Genomic DNA, 14,704 nt, shown 5'->3' on the forward strand with positions numbered 1-14,704 from the left:
CTAGTATGTAACTATATATGTATGGTTTAAACTTCTGTATTGCATAAACGACTATGAAAGATGGTTTAAAACTAACTGGAAACTGAACACATCCAGATCTCAACGTTTATGTACTTTTACATTTTTAAACATTCACCAACGAACAACTACATTCATATGGATCATTTAAAGAAATTATAATAAATAAAAATATATAGTAAAAATACTTAAATCATATATTTGTTTTGTTTTTCAAATGCAACTAATTTTTGTTTTTGGACTGCAGTCAAAATTCTAAAGATTCTAATATTCTAATTAGTCATTGTAATGCTAAACCTTTCTTTTTTCCATATATATGCAACTACATGGAAAAGCACGAATGCATTACTGTTATATTATACACATTAGAGATTAAATCATAACGCCACATTTAGTATTTATTTACAGATACATTACTTTAACATTGCGTTGGTCGCCACCGCCATTACCGCACTTAATCTGGCAGAATACATGCAAATTGCTCTGCACATACCTATTATAGCGCAGTTGATTTTCATGATTGTTCTACAAAATTCATCTTTCATGTAGTGTTACAGTCCAAGTTAACAACTCAACACAACGTAGCTCAAATCTGTCATAGTTCATATTTGTCTCCTTTAAGACCTTTGTATGGCGCCATACAAATCTCGCGGGTCTTGGCTATCAGCCCCTCGCGAGAACTGCGCACAGCCGTCTGATTGGCTGCGAGGGGTTGAATGTAAGATGGCGCTCAACGAGAGCTGAGCCGTGGGAAGAGCAATAACAGTAATAACTATTTTAATTATTCTTTAAGGAAGAGAGTTCCACGCAGGTAAACTACACGAACAGCAAAGTATCCATTGATGTAAAAAGCTTGAGCGCGGTGGATCCGTGCCTCAGTAGCCAAGGAAGGAGAAGCGTAGCCGGCGAGGGCGGAGTGTAGCGGCCTGGCCCAGACTGAAAGGGGTAAGGGGCTACAGGGAATGGTTCTTCCCAGAGGTTTTGCATTTAATGCCAGTATGTGTCTTACCTTTTTTTCATATCACTCTTTCGATCGAATGCGAATTGTGAGCTTGGTTAGCCAAGGGGTGTGGATAAACTGACGTGATATTATGGCGATTACCAGTAATATGGGGATAGAGGATAAACGCTGCTCAGATCGTCGTGTGCACATTTGGTCAAGACCCCCTTTCCACGAGTGAATGCCACAATAACACTGACCATTCAAAAGCATGCACTCCGGTGGCTTTAAACCATGTGACTTTATGTCAGTGTTTGTGCACATTCACAGGATTTCAGTTTTCACAAACTTGGCCAATGTGGCCATTAATAATTAGTTTAATATCTAAATAATTATAGGAATTATTGATGACGTGTTGTTGTTTGCCACGACACTGAGTAATGTCGTAAAAGAAATGTTTTGAATGAATCTCCTGGTTAATGGATACAGTTTCTGTCCAAACATGGGCTTTTCAGGGCAATATACATTCTGACAATTTCATTATTAAATGACAGAAACCTTTGTTTAACCTCGTTTTGTGCCCGAGAGACAGTGTGAGGACTTGTATGTATATTCGTCAACCAGCAAAAGCCTCCTCTCTTCCTTTCAGTTGGTGTCAAAGGGGTTTTAGAATAGAATTTCCTTACATACTGGGCCCATGTAATCAACCTGTGCGATTGAAGTAGCAATATTATAAAAGTAGTATCTTTCGCAACAACTAATAATTAGGTGTCCGCTTGAACTTTCTGTAGTTACTGTATGCTACCGAGATATAAATCATACAAGCAGTGACATACGGGATTTTCTTTTGCTGAATTGTGAGGGCTTTGTTTCTTTTCTGACAGGATGACAAAAGAAAGCCTTTCATTAATTTGTCGTGAATACACGGGGCCTGAAAGTATCACTAACGGTAGCCAACAATAAGACGACTGGAATGTGGGATCTTTACGTCTTCATCTGCAGAATGAGGCAAATTTTTATTCTTACGTTCATGATCTCGTCGCCATGGTGATTTTAGCTGTAAACGCATGTCAGTATATCGCGTGTGCCCCTTGCCCCCTCCATTGTACTGCTGTGAGCCCCCTTTTAGGTAGTGACAAAGATCACTGCCAGACCAAGTGTTCTTTGGCAAAACATACACGTGTGTTGGGTAGTGCAACATTTAAGTATTATCAGAATAACTCATTCAGCTGCTGTAACTTCCAATCCAGTGTAACACAAAGGGCCATCTGATTTATTGATAAATTAATTAATAAATTAATTAAATAAATGGAACACTCATAGTAGTTTGATTACATGCATTAGTCATGTATTAAAAATCATTACATACGCGTGTTCTGTTCATATGGGACCCGGAATTGGTAACGGAGGACCCAAAATAATCTTAAATTGACAATTGTTGAATTGACTGTGTGGTTATGGCCGGGAGGTCGTGTACAGTTTTGTATCCTAATTTGTATAAACAATTCTTCCACACCAAATTCGCGTACAACAAAGGGTAAAATTACTGAGAGATTAGTAGTAGTAGAGTTAAGTCATCTCACGACCCCGACTGCGATCCGAGCTGAAGCAGCATAGGATGTGGTGGGCGCTGCGCTCCCGGTGTCAGCAGGCTTGCCGGAGTGGGTTTCAGACTCAGGAAAGTCTGAGGATTGACTCTGCTAGGCGAGGCCTGGTCCAGTCGGTTTGCAGGCCATTTTTTGTTTGTTAGTGTTAAATTTCCCACCGACCGAGCTGTCGTTCGCAGAAATGACATCGGATCTCCTCGATTTTTATAAACCTGAACATAACTGAGGTACAGATTACGTCCGATCTCTGCCGGATTTTATAACGACATCAAGCAAGATGTAACCCGTTTTGTTATTGACTGCATAAGTATGCTTTCATGCGAAATGCGTATTATTTATGTATTGTAAAAAAAACTGAGGAAACTGACGTGTGATAGTACATATGCCCGATGCACAAGGCGGCATGTAGCTGGGAGTAAGTTGGGGTTTTGCAAGGTTTATTTCGAAAGCCTTATTTTGGCGGAACAACTCGCACTGCAGATATTTAAGGTAGCGTGGGAAGATGCAGGCAAATAGGATTGGATGTCGATCTTATACACGGTATATACTGATAAATGCATTTATTTTTTTCTTATCCAGTTGAGGAAGATAATGATTTTTAAAGACTAATGAGCCAGGGTTATATGTAGAGGGAGACTACTTGACTTTAAAATTCAAATCTGAAAATTCCGGGAATCAATTTGTGTTCAGTCTGATATTTTTGTATCTTCATGTTTTTATCTTTATGAAACAAACTTTTCAACATTCAGAGTGCTCCCTGACTTTGTAGGAGACTCTTTGAGAAGTTTTATCCCGGTTTTAAGGAATTACAAGAAACCGTAATTTTACTTCATAGGACAATGTGGGACCACATGTATGAAGTATGAGATAAACAGACTTTTACAGTGGTATATTTAGTGCCTGCATTTTTCTTATTATTAATGTATTGTTGGCCTTTCAAGAACAATCAGGATGTCATATTTCAGTAATTTCACCCAGCATTTTATATCTGGAGCAGTTACAGTTATGTGAAAAATTAGGACACCCCATTAAATGTTTAGTTCTTTATTAAGAAATATCAACATATCACTATTAAATCTTCTTTCAAATCATATGTGTAGATAAAGGTGATGTAACTATCACCTATGCAAAACATTCACTTATTTAAAAGAAGAAATTAACTATGATGCAATTTCCACTTAGCAAAAAGTTAGCACACCCTCACATCCATTATTATTTAAAATGCCTAGAGTTAGATTCCGGTGCACCACATCAGGTGAAAATGATTAGAACATTATTACAGAGCTTTTTGGTGGAGTCTGTCTTATTTATACCATAGACATTTAGTTTGGTTTGCTCTTCATTGTTGAGTGAGTGGGATCACCATGGTGAGATCCAAAGAGCTCTCTGAGGCCTTCAGAAAGAAGCATGTACACTCACCTAAAGGATTATTAGGAACACCTGTTCAATTTCTCATTAATGCAATTATCTAATCAACCAATCACATGGCAGTTGCTTCAATGCATTTAGGGGTGTGGTCCTGGTCAAGACAATCTCCTGAACTCCAAACTGTATGTCAGAACGGGAAAGAAAGGTGATTTAAGCAATTTTGAGCGTGGCATGGTTGTTGGTGCCAGAAGGGCCGGTCTGAGTATTTCACAATCTGCTCAGTTACTGGGATTTTCACGCACAACCATTTCTAGGGTTTACAAAGAATGGTGTGCAAAGGGAAAAACATCCAGTATGCGGCAGTCCTGTGGGCGAAAATGCCTTGTTGATGCTAGAGGTCAGAGGAGAATGGGCCGACTGATTCAAGCTGATAGAAGAGCAACTTTGACTGAAATAACCACTCGTTACAACCGAGGTATGCAGCAAAGCATTTGTGAAGCCACAACACGCACAACCTTGAGGCGGATGGGCTACAACAGCAGAAGACCCCACCGGGTACCACTCATCTCCACTACAAATAGGAAAAAGAGGCTACAATTTGCACGAGCTCACCAAAATTGGACAGTTGAAGACTGGAAAAATTTTGCCTGGTCTGATGAGTCTCGATTTCTGTTGAGACATTCAAAAGAACCTCATGCCAGCTGTGAAGCATGGGGGTGGAAATGTCATGGTTTGGAGCTGCTGTGCTGCAGCAGAACCTGGCCAGCTCACCATTATAGAATCTACTATGAATTCTTCGTCATATCAGAGGGTGCTTGAGGACATCTTCATCTGTCCAAAAGTTGAAGCTGAAGTTGGGGTGGATCATGCAAATGACAATGACTCAAAACATTCCAGTAAATCTACCAAGGAATGGCTTACAAGAAAGAGTTCTGGAATAGTCAAGTCAAAGCCCAGATCTGAATCTTATTGAGATGCTGTGGGGTAATTTGAAGAGGAAGTGTATGCAAGACACCCTTCAAACATCACACAGCTTAAGGAATTCTGCATTGGAGAGTGGGGAAAACTTTCTGCCAGTCGATGTCAGAGATTGATAGATGGCTATAGGAAACGTCTCATTGAAGTTATTTCAGCCAAAGGGGGAAATACTAGCTATTAGGGCACAGGGTGTCCTAACTTTTTCCTAAATGGAAATTGGCATCATAGTTAATTTCTTCTGTTAAATAAGTGAATTTGTTTCTTTTTTTGCATAGGTGATAGTTACATCACCTTTATCTACACATATGATTTAGAAGAAGATTTAATAGTGATAAGTTGATATTTCTTAATAAAGAACTAAACATTTAATGGGGTGTCCTAATTTTTCACATGACTGTACCTGGCTCAGGGGACCCTGGTTGTATATAATTTCTGTATAAACCCCTCCTTCAGGTCCGACAGTGGGAGGCGTGCAGTGACATGAACGACTCGCTGGAGAACGCAGTCCCTTTCGAAGAGTACGTGCGTCAGAAAGTGCGGACGGTCCCACAGCATCGCATGAAGAGCTTCCTGGAGTCGCTGGCCGCCAAGGGCCCCGAAGCTTTGCAAGACTTCCAGCAAGGTGGCACCACTGTGGTCTATCAGCAGGGAGCAAACTGTGTCTATGCCGACAGCACAGAGGTGGCGGGATCCCTGCTGGAGCTGGCCTGTCCGGTAGGAGCGCCTATACAGTGGGACTGCTATACTGGGCTTACATTCAGTGATTATTAATGCGGTAGTGTTAACTATTGCAACTTTTAAATTCTGCATTTGTTGTAACCCTGTTATAAATGCTTCCACTTTATTTGTACAAGATGCATAGGAATTACTTGGTTTTCACATATCCCGTTTCGCCATGAGTGTGTATGTTGGGGTTAGAGCACGGGGCCATCTGCCAGCTCTGGAGGGCAGCATGCTGTTAACAATAAGGTTGCCCACTTTTGTCACAGAAAAAGAGGATGTTTTTGTGCTTCTGAGCCAAGTACATCTTTTCAATACTTCAAAAAGTATCTGCTGTAAGTTATATGATTCTATCCCAGTTACATTAATCGACTATTCAAACATCATGTGGACTTTTCCGCGTGCAGAATGTGTTTCATATGGTTGCACGCTACTGTACAGCCGAGGTAATCTTTGACTGACCCCGGCTGCCTCTTGCTCAGGTGCAGTTGCAGGTTCAGCAGTTGCCGCAGCACCAGCACCAGCAGGCACCCACGCAGCTGTCTCCGCAGCTGACCGCTGCAGTGCACCAGGCTTCTGAGCAGCAGATCCAAGTGCAGGTCAGTGCAGACGAGGCGGGGGGGGGGGCGATTGCGGTCTTCAGTCACCAGACATTCTGCTGATGTTCATGTTCAGGTGCAGATCCAGGGTCATCATTCGGTGGAGCAGGTGTTGCAGATCCCCAGCACCACCCAGCAGCACTTGTCGGGCTCCCAGCTGCACCTTGTGCAGGGGGAGATATCTGAAGAGCACTTACAGCAGCAGCAGGTAAGTTGGACCTTCATCTGTTTACCTGTGTATATTTCTGTACCTTAATGTGCCATAGACCCATGTGTTTTCACATACTCCATACACACGTGATCTTATTATCTCTCCAAAGTCGTAAATTCCAAGGTGCATGACGTCACGTCCGACAATCTCTCATTCGAGCTACACATCTCGGAACAAACATGGCTGCCTCCATGAACACGCTGTTGTGTGTAATTGCTTTATATTTTAGCAGATTTGGAGTGAGATTCTTCTTTCCGAGAGACAAACAAACAAGAAACACAGAAAACTAGTCAAACCACATTAAAAGCTTTATAATATTTTAGTAGATCCATAAAAATATTTGTTTTTCAAGAGGCAGACAAACTACAAACAAACAAAAGACACTAACAAGTCTGGTAAAATATTGCATGCTAGGATACTGTTTACGGTCATGATATGGTATTCTCTAAATCGACCACGTGCAATTACATTTATAACTATTAATACATTTAACAAAATAAACATTTTAAATATTTATAAAATCTGTTGACTGTGTAAGCCATCATGTTGAAATTACGTCATAGTGGAATCTCTGACAACAAATTTCTGTCCGACATCAACGTCGGAAAGGAGGCATGTTTCTGACAGGAAGTGGCATTTTTCATGAAGTTTTTATCCAAGTTCCAACTCGGAGAGAGATAATCGAATGCAGGATTAGCCAGTCTAAGAGCATGTCGATACTTGCTGGTCTCTCCAGGCTGGAGGTATGTTGAGTTCTCCGTCCTGCCGGTGGGTTTAGTCATGAATGATCCGCCTCTGTTCAGATCCAGGCAGAGCTGGTAGCGGCAGTCGCCGATGGGGGACAGCAGATTCATATCCAGACAGTGGGGGTGGCATCACCCCAGCACGTGGTGCAAGGCTCCCCGCAGGAGGGTGAGCGCAGAGCAGGGCCCGTGGGGGGGGTCCTTCAACCGGCAAAGAAGCGCAAGGTGGATGTGCCCATCGCCGTGTCGTACACGCTCCCCGGGCAGCAGCTGGCGACTGTCCTAACCATCCCCCAGGCCCCTCCTGGTCAGGGACAGGTGCAGGGGCAGAGCTACCTGTCTCTGCGGCCCGACCTGCTCACGGTGGACAGCTCGCACCTCTACAGCACAACTGGCACCATCACCAGCTCTACGGGCGAGACCTGGACCATTCCTGTGTACTCCGCCCAGCAAGGCGTGACCCACGTCGCAATCTCACCCGAGGCCATGACCAGCGATGGCATTGATAAGGACAAGACTGTCACCTCAATGGCTCCCCCGGTGGCCACGGCCGAGGAGGCGGTCCAGACGCTGGCCAGCGCTCTCTTCCCAGCCCAGTTCGTCAATGGGAACATTCACATTCCTGTGGCCGTCCAGTACCCTGCCGGTGCACAGCCGGTTCAGATTTGGGACCCACAGCACCATGTGGTTCACACCTCAGGGGGCACGGAGCAGGTAAGGGCCGTTCTCTGCTCGGCCTGCGATATGTTTTTGACATTTAAGAGGTTTAATCTCGCAATATAAAGCATGAAAATGATGCCATCGCCATACCGTTTGAGTATAATGCAACAGATGTGGTCTTCTGAGGGATAATCTGTTAATGGTGCTTTGGCCCCGCCCAGAGTCAGGCTGTGCAGGTCACAGAGGTGGATGCCACTCCACAGCCCTCTGCGGAGCTGCTGCTGCCCATGATGCTGAAGCCCGACGAGGGCCTGGACGTGTGGCGCATCTGGGCGCAGAGCAAAAACACGGAGCTGGAGAAGGATAACCAGACCAGGCTGGCCCCCATTGGCCGTGAGTTACCGCGGCAATTGGGAAAGGGCTGAGGTGGGGGCCTGGAATCATGTGACTTACTTGGTTTAAAGGGCCCAACGTGCATAATTTTTAAATGCATGTCTCTGTGGGGTTTCTGTATGCATAGGCCGCCAGCCTCTGCGCTTTCAAGAGGACCTGGTATCGTGTGCCGTGGCCGAACTGAACATGGGTCTGTCCCTGATGATCCAGGAGGCTCGTGGACTGGAGGGAGAGTCCTTCCAACCCGATATGCTCTACTACATCTTTCTCTGTATACAGAAGGTATGAACAAACATGTAGCTCTGGGTCTGGAAGGCTACAGGTTCAAATCCCAATTCAAAGGCAGGAGAGTATTCAGTGTTTCCCCTACCATTATATTAGGGGGGTCCCCGCCCGCCCAACGGCACCCCCCCCTCCCTTGAAGGTCAAGTTAATTTTATTTTCTATATAGCGCCAGATCACAACAAAAGTCATTTAAGGTTACCTTTCCTATAGAACAGGTTATACATTGTCCTTTTATTAAACTAACTAATGTTATTGCCTTATGTTATTTATCTTATTTACACAACAGCTTGTCATTTTTGTCTCTACACGGTCGCGTGTTGACAATTCTCCTCTGCTCTCTGTGTCGCGCATGGCGGAGTTCCGCCCCGATGCGCGCGCACACACAGTTGAGCACACTACCATCAGCGGACAGAGAGTCATGTCAAACACCTGAAAAGCAGACAGGGTGGTGAAGATGGCAACACTCGCTCTTCTGCGAGTAGCAGAAATGTTCTGATGTTTAGTTCATTTGTCATATTGACTGATGTCATTAAAAGAAACACATGAATACCATGAATCCTGTCGGTGTCCATCTGCCCCCCCAAAAAGCTGTAAACCGAGGGGAAACCCTGGTATTCATATGACCGTTGGGCCCTTGAGCAAGGCCCTTGACCCTAGGTACTTCGGGGATGCTGGCTGACTCCTCGCCATCTTCTATATCTAATTGCAGTACCTGTTTGAAAATGGCCGAGTGGACGACATCTTCTCAGACCAGTATTACCTGCGCTTTTCCCAGTGCCTGCATCGGGTGCTGGATGGCTGGAAACCTCACGTCCATCCACTGGGTGAGCACGCAGTGCAACATAGGCAGGCACAGTGAAGACTGTGGCCAGGAAAAGTCCTATCTGGTCTTCAGGTGCTAATGTGCCTCTGCCTTCCATTCCAGGTTATGTCATCCCTAGTCATGTGACCGAGGAGATGCTGTGGGAGTGCAAACAACTGGGGGCCCACTCTCCCAACACACTGCTGAGCACGCTCATGTTCTTCAATACTAAGTGAGTGCTTGTATACCTCAGTGTAGCTTACTCGCTGGAGCCACCTAGTGTGTGTGAGATACTGACTGCTATGAACCCACACAGGTACTTCCAGTTGAGGACGGTGGAACAGCACATGAAAGTAGCCTTTTCCAAAGTGCTACGGCACACCAAGAAGAACCCCTCCAACCCCAAGGACAAGAGCACCACCATCCGCTATCTGAAGGGGGTTGGGCTACACCAGGTGGGCCAGAAAGGTGAGTGAACGCTTGTCACTGACCATTACGCCCCCTGCTGGTGGAAGCCCTGTGTGACCATATGACCCTCTCTGCCAGTGACAGATGACATGTATGAAGAGCAGGCAGAGGACCCGGAGAACCCTCTGCGATGTCCCATCAAGCTCTATGACTTCTACCTCTTCAAGTGGTAAGTGGGTAGTGTTACATCTACATACTGCCTTTTAGCATCAATACTCTGTAATATCCAAACGTAGGGGAGCATCTGTATATGCTTTTCAGGCTTTATTGATGTTTGTATTAAAGTTTCATATACTTTCATCAATTCACAGAAAATAAACAGGCAATTCGAAATTCAAAAAAGCTGACTGAAAAGGGGGTCAGAGTAAATTATTGCTGCTCACGAAAGCCAATTTAATGCTGGGATGTAGCAAGAATCCTGCAGGCATGGTGTAATTAGATAACCTTTGGTCAGTCCCTTCTCCGAATAGCAGAAGATGAATGAATTTATTCAAAGTCTGTGCCAGATACTTTTATCCTGGGTCCGAACATGGATGCAGTATTATTCATTTAAGCTGACAAAATGCTTCCAGCTGTACTTTGTAGTACACTTATGATGATTTCAACAAACATGTGGAAAAGCCGCAATAACATGCATGCCTTCCCCAGTCCACTGAGCGCCAAAGGAAGGAACGACACTTTCTACTTGATGCCAGAAGCAGTCGTCGCCCCAAACAGCCCCATCTGGTACTCCACCCAGCCAATCACACGCGAGCAGCTGGAGCACATGCTTACACGCATCCTGGCCGTGCGGGAAATCCAGGAAGCCATTGCTATGGCAACGGAGAGCGTACAATAAGGAGCCAGTCTGGAATCCGGCTGCCAAAAGGGAGGTGGGTAGGGGGGTTGACTGGGCTCACCTTCGGCTTCCTGACCAGTCCTCTGCCCCCCTACCTCCTACCCCTCCCCCACTGGACTCGGGCAGCCATCATACTGCCCTTTCCATCTCTGCCTGTTCATCATCTCCTATACAGAAAGCGTACAGATCTGGAGATGCCCGTCTGCCAGCTGGAAAATATGCACCCCCTCACCCTTTCTCCAACACATTTGCCTTCAGTGGGAGAGACCCCCCCCCCCCCAGACATCTAAGGTTCTGTGCTGACACCATGGTAACTAAGATGTTCTGGACAGCAAATGACAGTGACTTTATCTCTCATTTCTATACATAAGTTTGAAGGGACATTTATATTTAACTCCATAGACATGGAAGCCCAGGGGACTCAGCACTGCAGTGTAACATAATTCACTGTATATATATATGTGTGTGTGTGTGTGTGTGTGTGTGTGTGTGTGTGTGTGTGTGTGTGTGTGTGTATGTGTATGTGTATATATATATATATGTGTGTGTGTGTGTATGTATATATATGTGTGTGTATGTGTGTGTGTGTGTGTATATATGTATATATACACACGTACGTATGTATGTATGTATACACACACATATGTATGTATGTATACACACACGTGTGTGTATGTATGTATGTATGTATGTATACACACGTGTATGTATGTAGAGAGAGAAATTATGTTCTGGGTTAATTCACTTATGGCCTCCTTGTCATATGAGTATTAGAGTTATGCTTAAGAATGGATGAGGAAGCCTATGTTTTCAAACATGCCTTTTGTACAGTGATGTCCATTTGGGGTGTCTGGTTTTTCTCCCTCTCTCCCCCCCCCCCCTGGGGTGGGACACCTTTATAAATGAGATCTTATTCATGGGCCGTGGGTGTGTGAACTTCTCACGGAGGGCCAGTGCTGCGGCTTTCCTGCACCCTTGTGCCAGCGGCAGGGAGCTGCCATAGTAGGTGAACTGCTGTGCAATGAGAAAAGAAGAGGAACGTGATTGCAGCCACAATGGAGCTTTTATAGCGATTTTCACCGGACTATAGAGGTATGCACTCCTGTCTGGAGGAGGGATCCCTTTTAGGGACAATTTTATTTTTAAATAGCCTGTCTATGAAGTGCGCTTTGTGAATGAATTCTTTACTATAATGTATTCAGGAAATCAAATTATATGAAATCGCACAACTTTAAGTAATTCAGATTTTGCCCTTATTTGACACTATATTGCAAATTAAACATCTGAACAAAAGTAAAGGAAATTGGTCTAAGGATGCACTTCTGAAACAAAACCCTATACATCACTATACTTGCTGTAGAATAACATGTTATTGCTATACTTTCACATAGTTTTATCTTGGAGCACATTGCGTAATTTCAGAGGAGTTGTGTGGCTTTCTGTCTTTCACTCAAAGCCCAGGGACTTCTGACCATGTTAATAAGCCTCTGTGGTTCATGAACTGTGTTCAGTGACTTCATTGCACCTTTCTGATGTAAATGCATTTATAATGGGGCAAGGCATAGTGAAGCATAGGTGATTTGTTCCGTGTGCAGTAGTAAACCCCTACCTCACCACACATTTAAAATTCAATTGTAATATATGAGTTCTGTAAGAGTGCTTTTGCTTATATTGGAATGTGACGTTACTTTTCCCATGGGAAGGTTCTCACTTTTATATGAAGTCTTCAAAACACACAGGTGGACAGCCCCAAAATATTAGTATTGAAGCAGATAGTTAATTCAACGTCCTTGAATTGCGATTTAACTTGTTCTACTTTTTCCTTGCTTGGTAAGTATTGTGAGGGCTGGTCAGTCCTTCAGTGACATGGCCTATGGTGCCATCTTCTGAGAGGACACAGACTTAGCAAATTGCTGACAGAGGCATCGGCAGTGAAGCTTGTCTAGGGTGCCATTTTTGGCTTTAACAGGCACTAGGTATCACGGTCCCCTAAAGGATGTGTTAAGATATCCAGGGTTTAACCCTGGTTCTTGACCTGAACATTAAAACATCCCAAGTCTCGTGCTGCCTCTGAATGCATTCCTCCAATCTGTGGTCAGTTTACAGACACTTAAAAACTTCTGTATGGATGGGGAGAGTTTAAAGGACTGTTATCCCTTCCAGGTTTTTCCCCCACATCACTGCCTCACTTTTAGACAAAAGCATCTGCCGAATAAATGTAAATTTGTTACTGTGGCTGTGCCCTGCTTTCAATGAACATTGCAATTTCAGCTAAAAACTAATCCTGACAAATTTCAGCAAATACGAGACATCTGAAATGATCACATCAGCAAAGGTGTTTATAATCAGTTCCTACATTTTCTTTGTTTAGACTGCTAAAGACTAGACTGTAGAAATGTAAAATTCCACGTAACAAACCAGGTAACATACATGGGTCTGCTTACTTTCAAACATTCTCTACTGTATGATTTTCTTGATTATTCGGTTTTGGTTCCTTTCACATTCTCTCCATGGACAAATACAATGTGCATAGTTTGAAAATTGCTTTATTGTATAATTGCATCACACAAATTACAAACTTCTTAGTTATTAACCAACCATTGATCTTTTCCTTCCTCTTAGTCTAACTTCATCCAGTTTACTGATGACAGTGGATGACTTCTTTGAAGAAGCAACATAACTCTTCAGCAAAATCTGGAATAAAGTCTCTGTGTTTGGGTGGGTGCTAAGGAATGCCTTCTCCAGCACATACAGGTCAACTCCTTTGTCCTCTGGCAAAGAAGAAATGTAGCTCAGTCCAAAGTCAATTAGCCACAAATCTGGTTCTCTGTCCTCAGATCCTTTCCTCAAAAGCATGTTAGATGTTGTCAGATCTCCATGGATCACATCTTCATCATGCATCTTCGCAAGGATCTGGCCCATCTTTTCGGCCAGTAGCTTAAGGCGTTCATTGCCTGCTTCAGACAGCTTGGTGGAATTTATGTGATCTCTGACTGTAACTGATCCCACAATTTCTTCAAGAAAAATGCAGTGAGATACATAATCAACAAAATAGACAACAGGTGTCAAAATCCCTGGGGGAGAAAAACACAAATCATGAAAACAAAATCCTGCCATTCTCTGCATCACAGTTCAATAAGCTCTCTCAGAAAAGCTGCAATTCCACTTTGGCCTTAATGCATGATTCTCACACACTTTTCGTTTTATCTACTTGTTCCATGAGTTGCATCATATCTTATTTTCGAAAGATGGCGACCAATTTAATTAAATGCACTCTATGGCTTCAAAGTAGGCCTACAGGCTCCTAGCCAGAAGATAACTTTGTTTTGAGTTTTTAGCTCGAATTAGTGTGATAGAAGGAGTCACGCTTTTATCAGTAAAAAGATGTATTTATGCTAGCAAGATTTAACTTATTATTGGGAAGTATTAACCTATAACTATATATAGTTTCTTTATATTCAACAGAGAGCAGTTACAAACATTTAGCTAATGTGGGTATGATCTGTGTGCATCCAGGATTTTGACACTTAGCATTTATTTTCCTGTTCTGAGTGCTTTTTCTTCTAACACTGGTATAATATGATGGTGAACTTGGAAATTTTAGCTTATTAGCAAAAGTCATTACGGCAGTCAGTGATACTTTTTTTTTTTTAGCTATAATCCGCCACATCATAATCTGTGTAAGATTGTTCGGTGTGGACCCTTCTAACATAAACTCACGGCTCACTGTGACCGCAAACGCTCACCTGCTTTTCTGCAGCGAAGTATGGAGCGCACCTCCTGCACGCTCCTGCGGTGCGTCAGCTTCTCGTCTAGAGCTGGGTGACGGTACGACTTCGAGAATCTTTCCTTCACTATTACCGCTTTCCCTAAAAACTGTCCGCGGTAAACACGGGCTTCGGCGCCCTGCTTCAGCAGCGTTAAGCCGCTAAGATACGACAAAACGGCACTACCAACCCCCTTAGCAGACATGTTTTTTTGTAGACTGCTGTCAAAAATTCTGCACCATCTGTAAGTGTAAAACAGACGCACTCCCCCTTGCGTATAGGAGTCGGAAATGTTTTTTTTTAATAA

General features: G+C 43.6%; 2 protein-coding genes across 4 annotated transcripts; one reads left to right on the plus strand and one right to left on the minus strand.

The window, feature by feature from the left end:
• Window positions 1-704: 704 nt before the first annotated feature.
• LOC111835869 (transcriptional regulator QRICH1-like) lies at window positions 705-11,311 on the plus strand. Of its 3 annotated transcripts, none has more exons than XM_023796596.2 (12): window positions 705-963; window positions 5,365-5,625; window positions 6,114-6,230; window positions 6,307-6,438; window positions 7,245-7,898; window positions 8,066-8,237; window positions 8,365-8,519; window positions 9,232-9,346; window positions 9,448-9,556; window positions 9,641-9,792; window positions 9,871-9,961; window positions 10,441-11,311. In XM_023796596.2, exons 2-12 carry the CDS (start codon window positions 5,392-5,394, stop codon window positions 10,628-10,630), a joined length of 2,121 nt encoding a protein of 706 aa, XP_023652364.1. In that variant the 5' UTR covers window positions 705-963; window positions 5,365-5,391; the 3' UTR covers window positions 10,631-11,311. The 3 variants fall into 3 exon arrangements, with proteins under 3 accessions (XP_023652364.1, XP_023652365.1, XP_072571787.1); XM_023796597.2 differs by having other exon boundaries at window positions 9,877-9,961; XM_072715686.1 differs by having other exon boundaries at window positions 705-829.
• Window positions 11,312-13,160: 1,849 nt separating this feature from the next.
• tp53rk (TP53 regulating kinase) lies at window positions 13,161-14,690 on the minus strand. The gene is made up of 2 exons (XM_023796700.2): window positions 14,377-14,690; window positions 13,161-13,704 (listed from the first exon to the last, which is right to left on the minus strand). Exons 1-2 carry the CDS (start codon window positions 14,600-14,602, stop codon window positions 13,220-13,222), a joined length of 711 nt encoding a protein of 236 aa, XP_023652468.2. The 5' UTR covers window positions 14,603-14,690; the 3' UTR covers window positions 13,161-13,219.
• Between the last annotated feature and the right edge of the window lie 14 nt (window positions 14,691-14,704).

Source organism: Paramormyrops kingsleyae, chromosome 8 (assembly GCF_048594095.1).
Source record: "Paramormyrops kingsleyae isolate MSU_618 chromosome 8, PKINGS_0.4, whole genome shotgun sequence".
NCBI classification, from domain to species: Eukaryota; Metazoa; Chordata; class Actinopteri; order Osteoglossiformes; family Mormyridae; genus Paramormyrops; species Paramormyrops kingsleyae.

Excerpts from the sequence above, each read along its gene's own strand:
- tp53rk (XM_023796700.2), bottom strand. The coding sequence starts at position 14,602 with ATGTCTGCTAAGGGGGTTGGTAGTGCCGTTTTGTCGTATCTTAGCGGC. Across the intron at positions 13,705-14,376 it reads ACTTCGCTGCAGAAAAGCAG|GGATTTTGACACCTGTTGTC; the intron begins GTGAGCGTTTGC and ends TTTCTCCCCCAG.
- LOC111835869 (XM_023796596.2), top strand. The coding sequence starts at position 5,392 with ATGAACGACTCGCTGGAGAACGCAGTCCCTTTCGAAGAGTACGTGCGT. Across the intron at positions 5,626-6,113 it reads TGCTGGAGCTGGCCTGTCCG|GTGCAGTTGCAGGTTCAGCA; the intron begins GTAGGAGCGCCT and ends CCTCTTGCTCAG. Across the intron at positions 8,520-9,231 it reads TCTTTCTCTGTATACAGAAG|TACCTGTTTGAAAATGGCCG; the intron begins GTATGAACAAAC and ends ATCTAATTGCAG.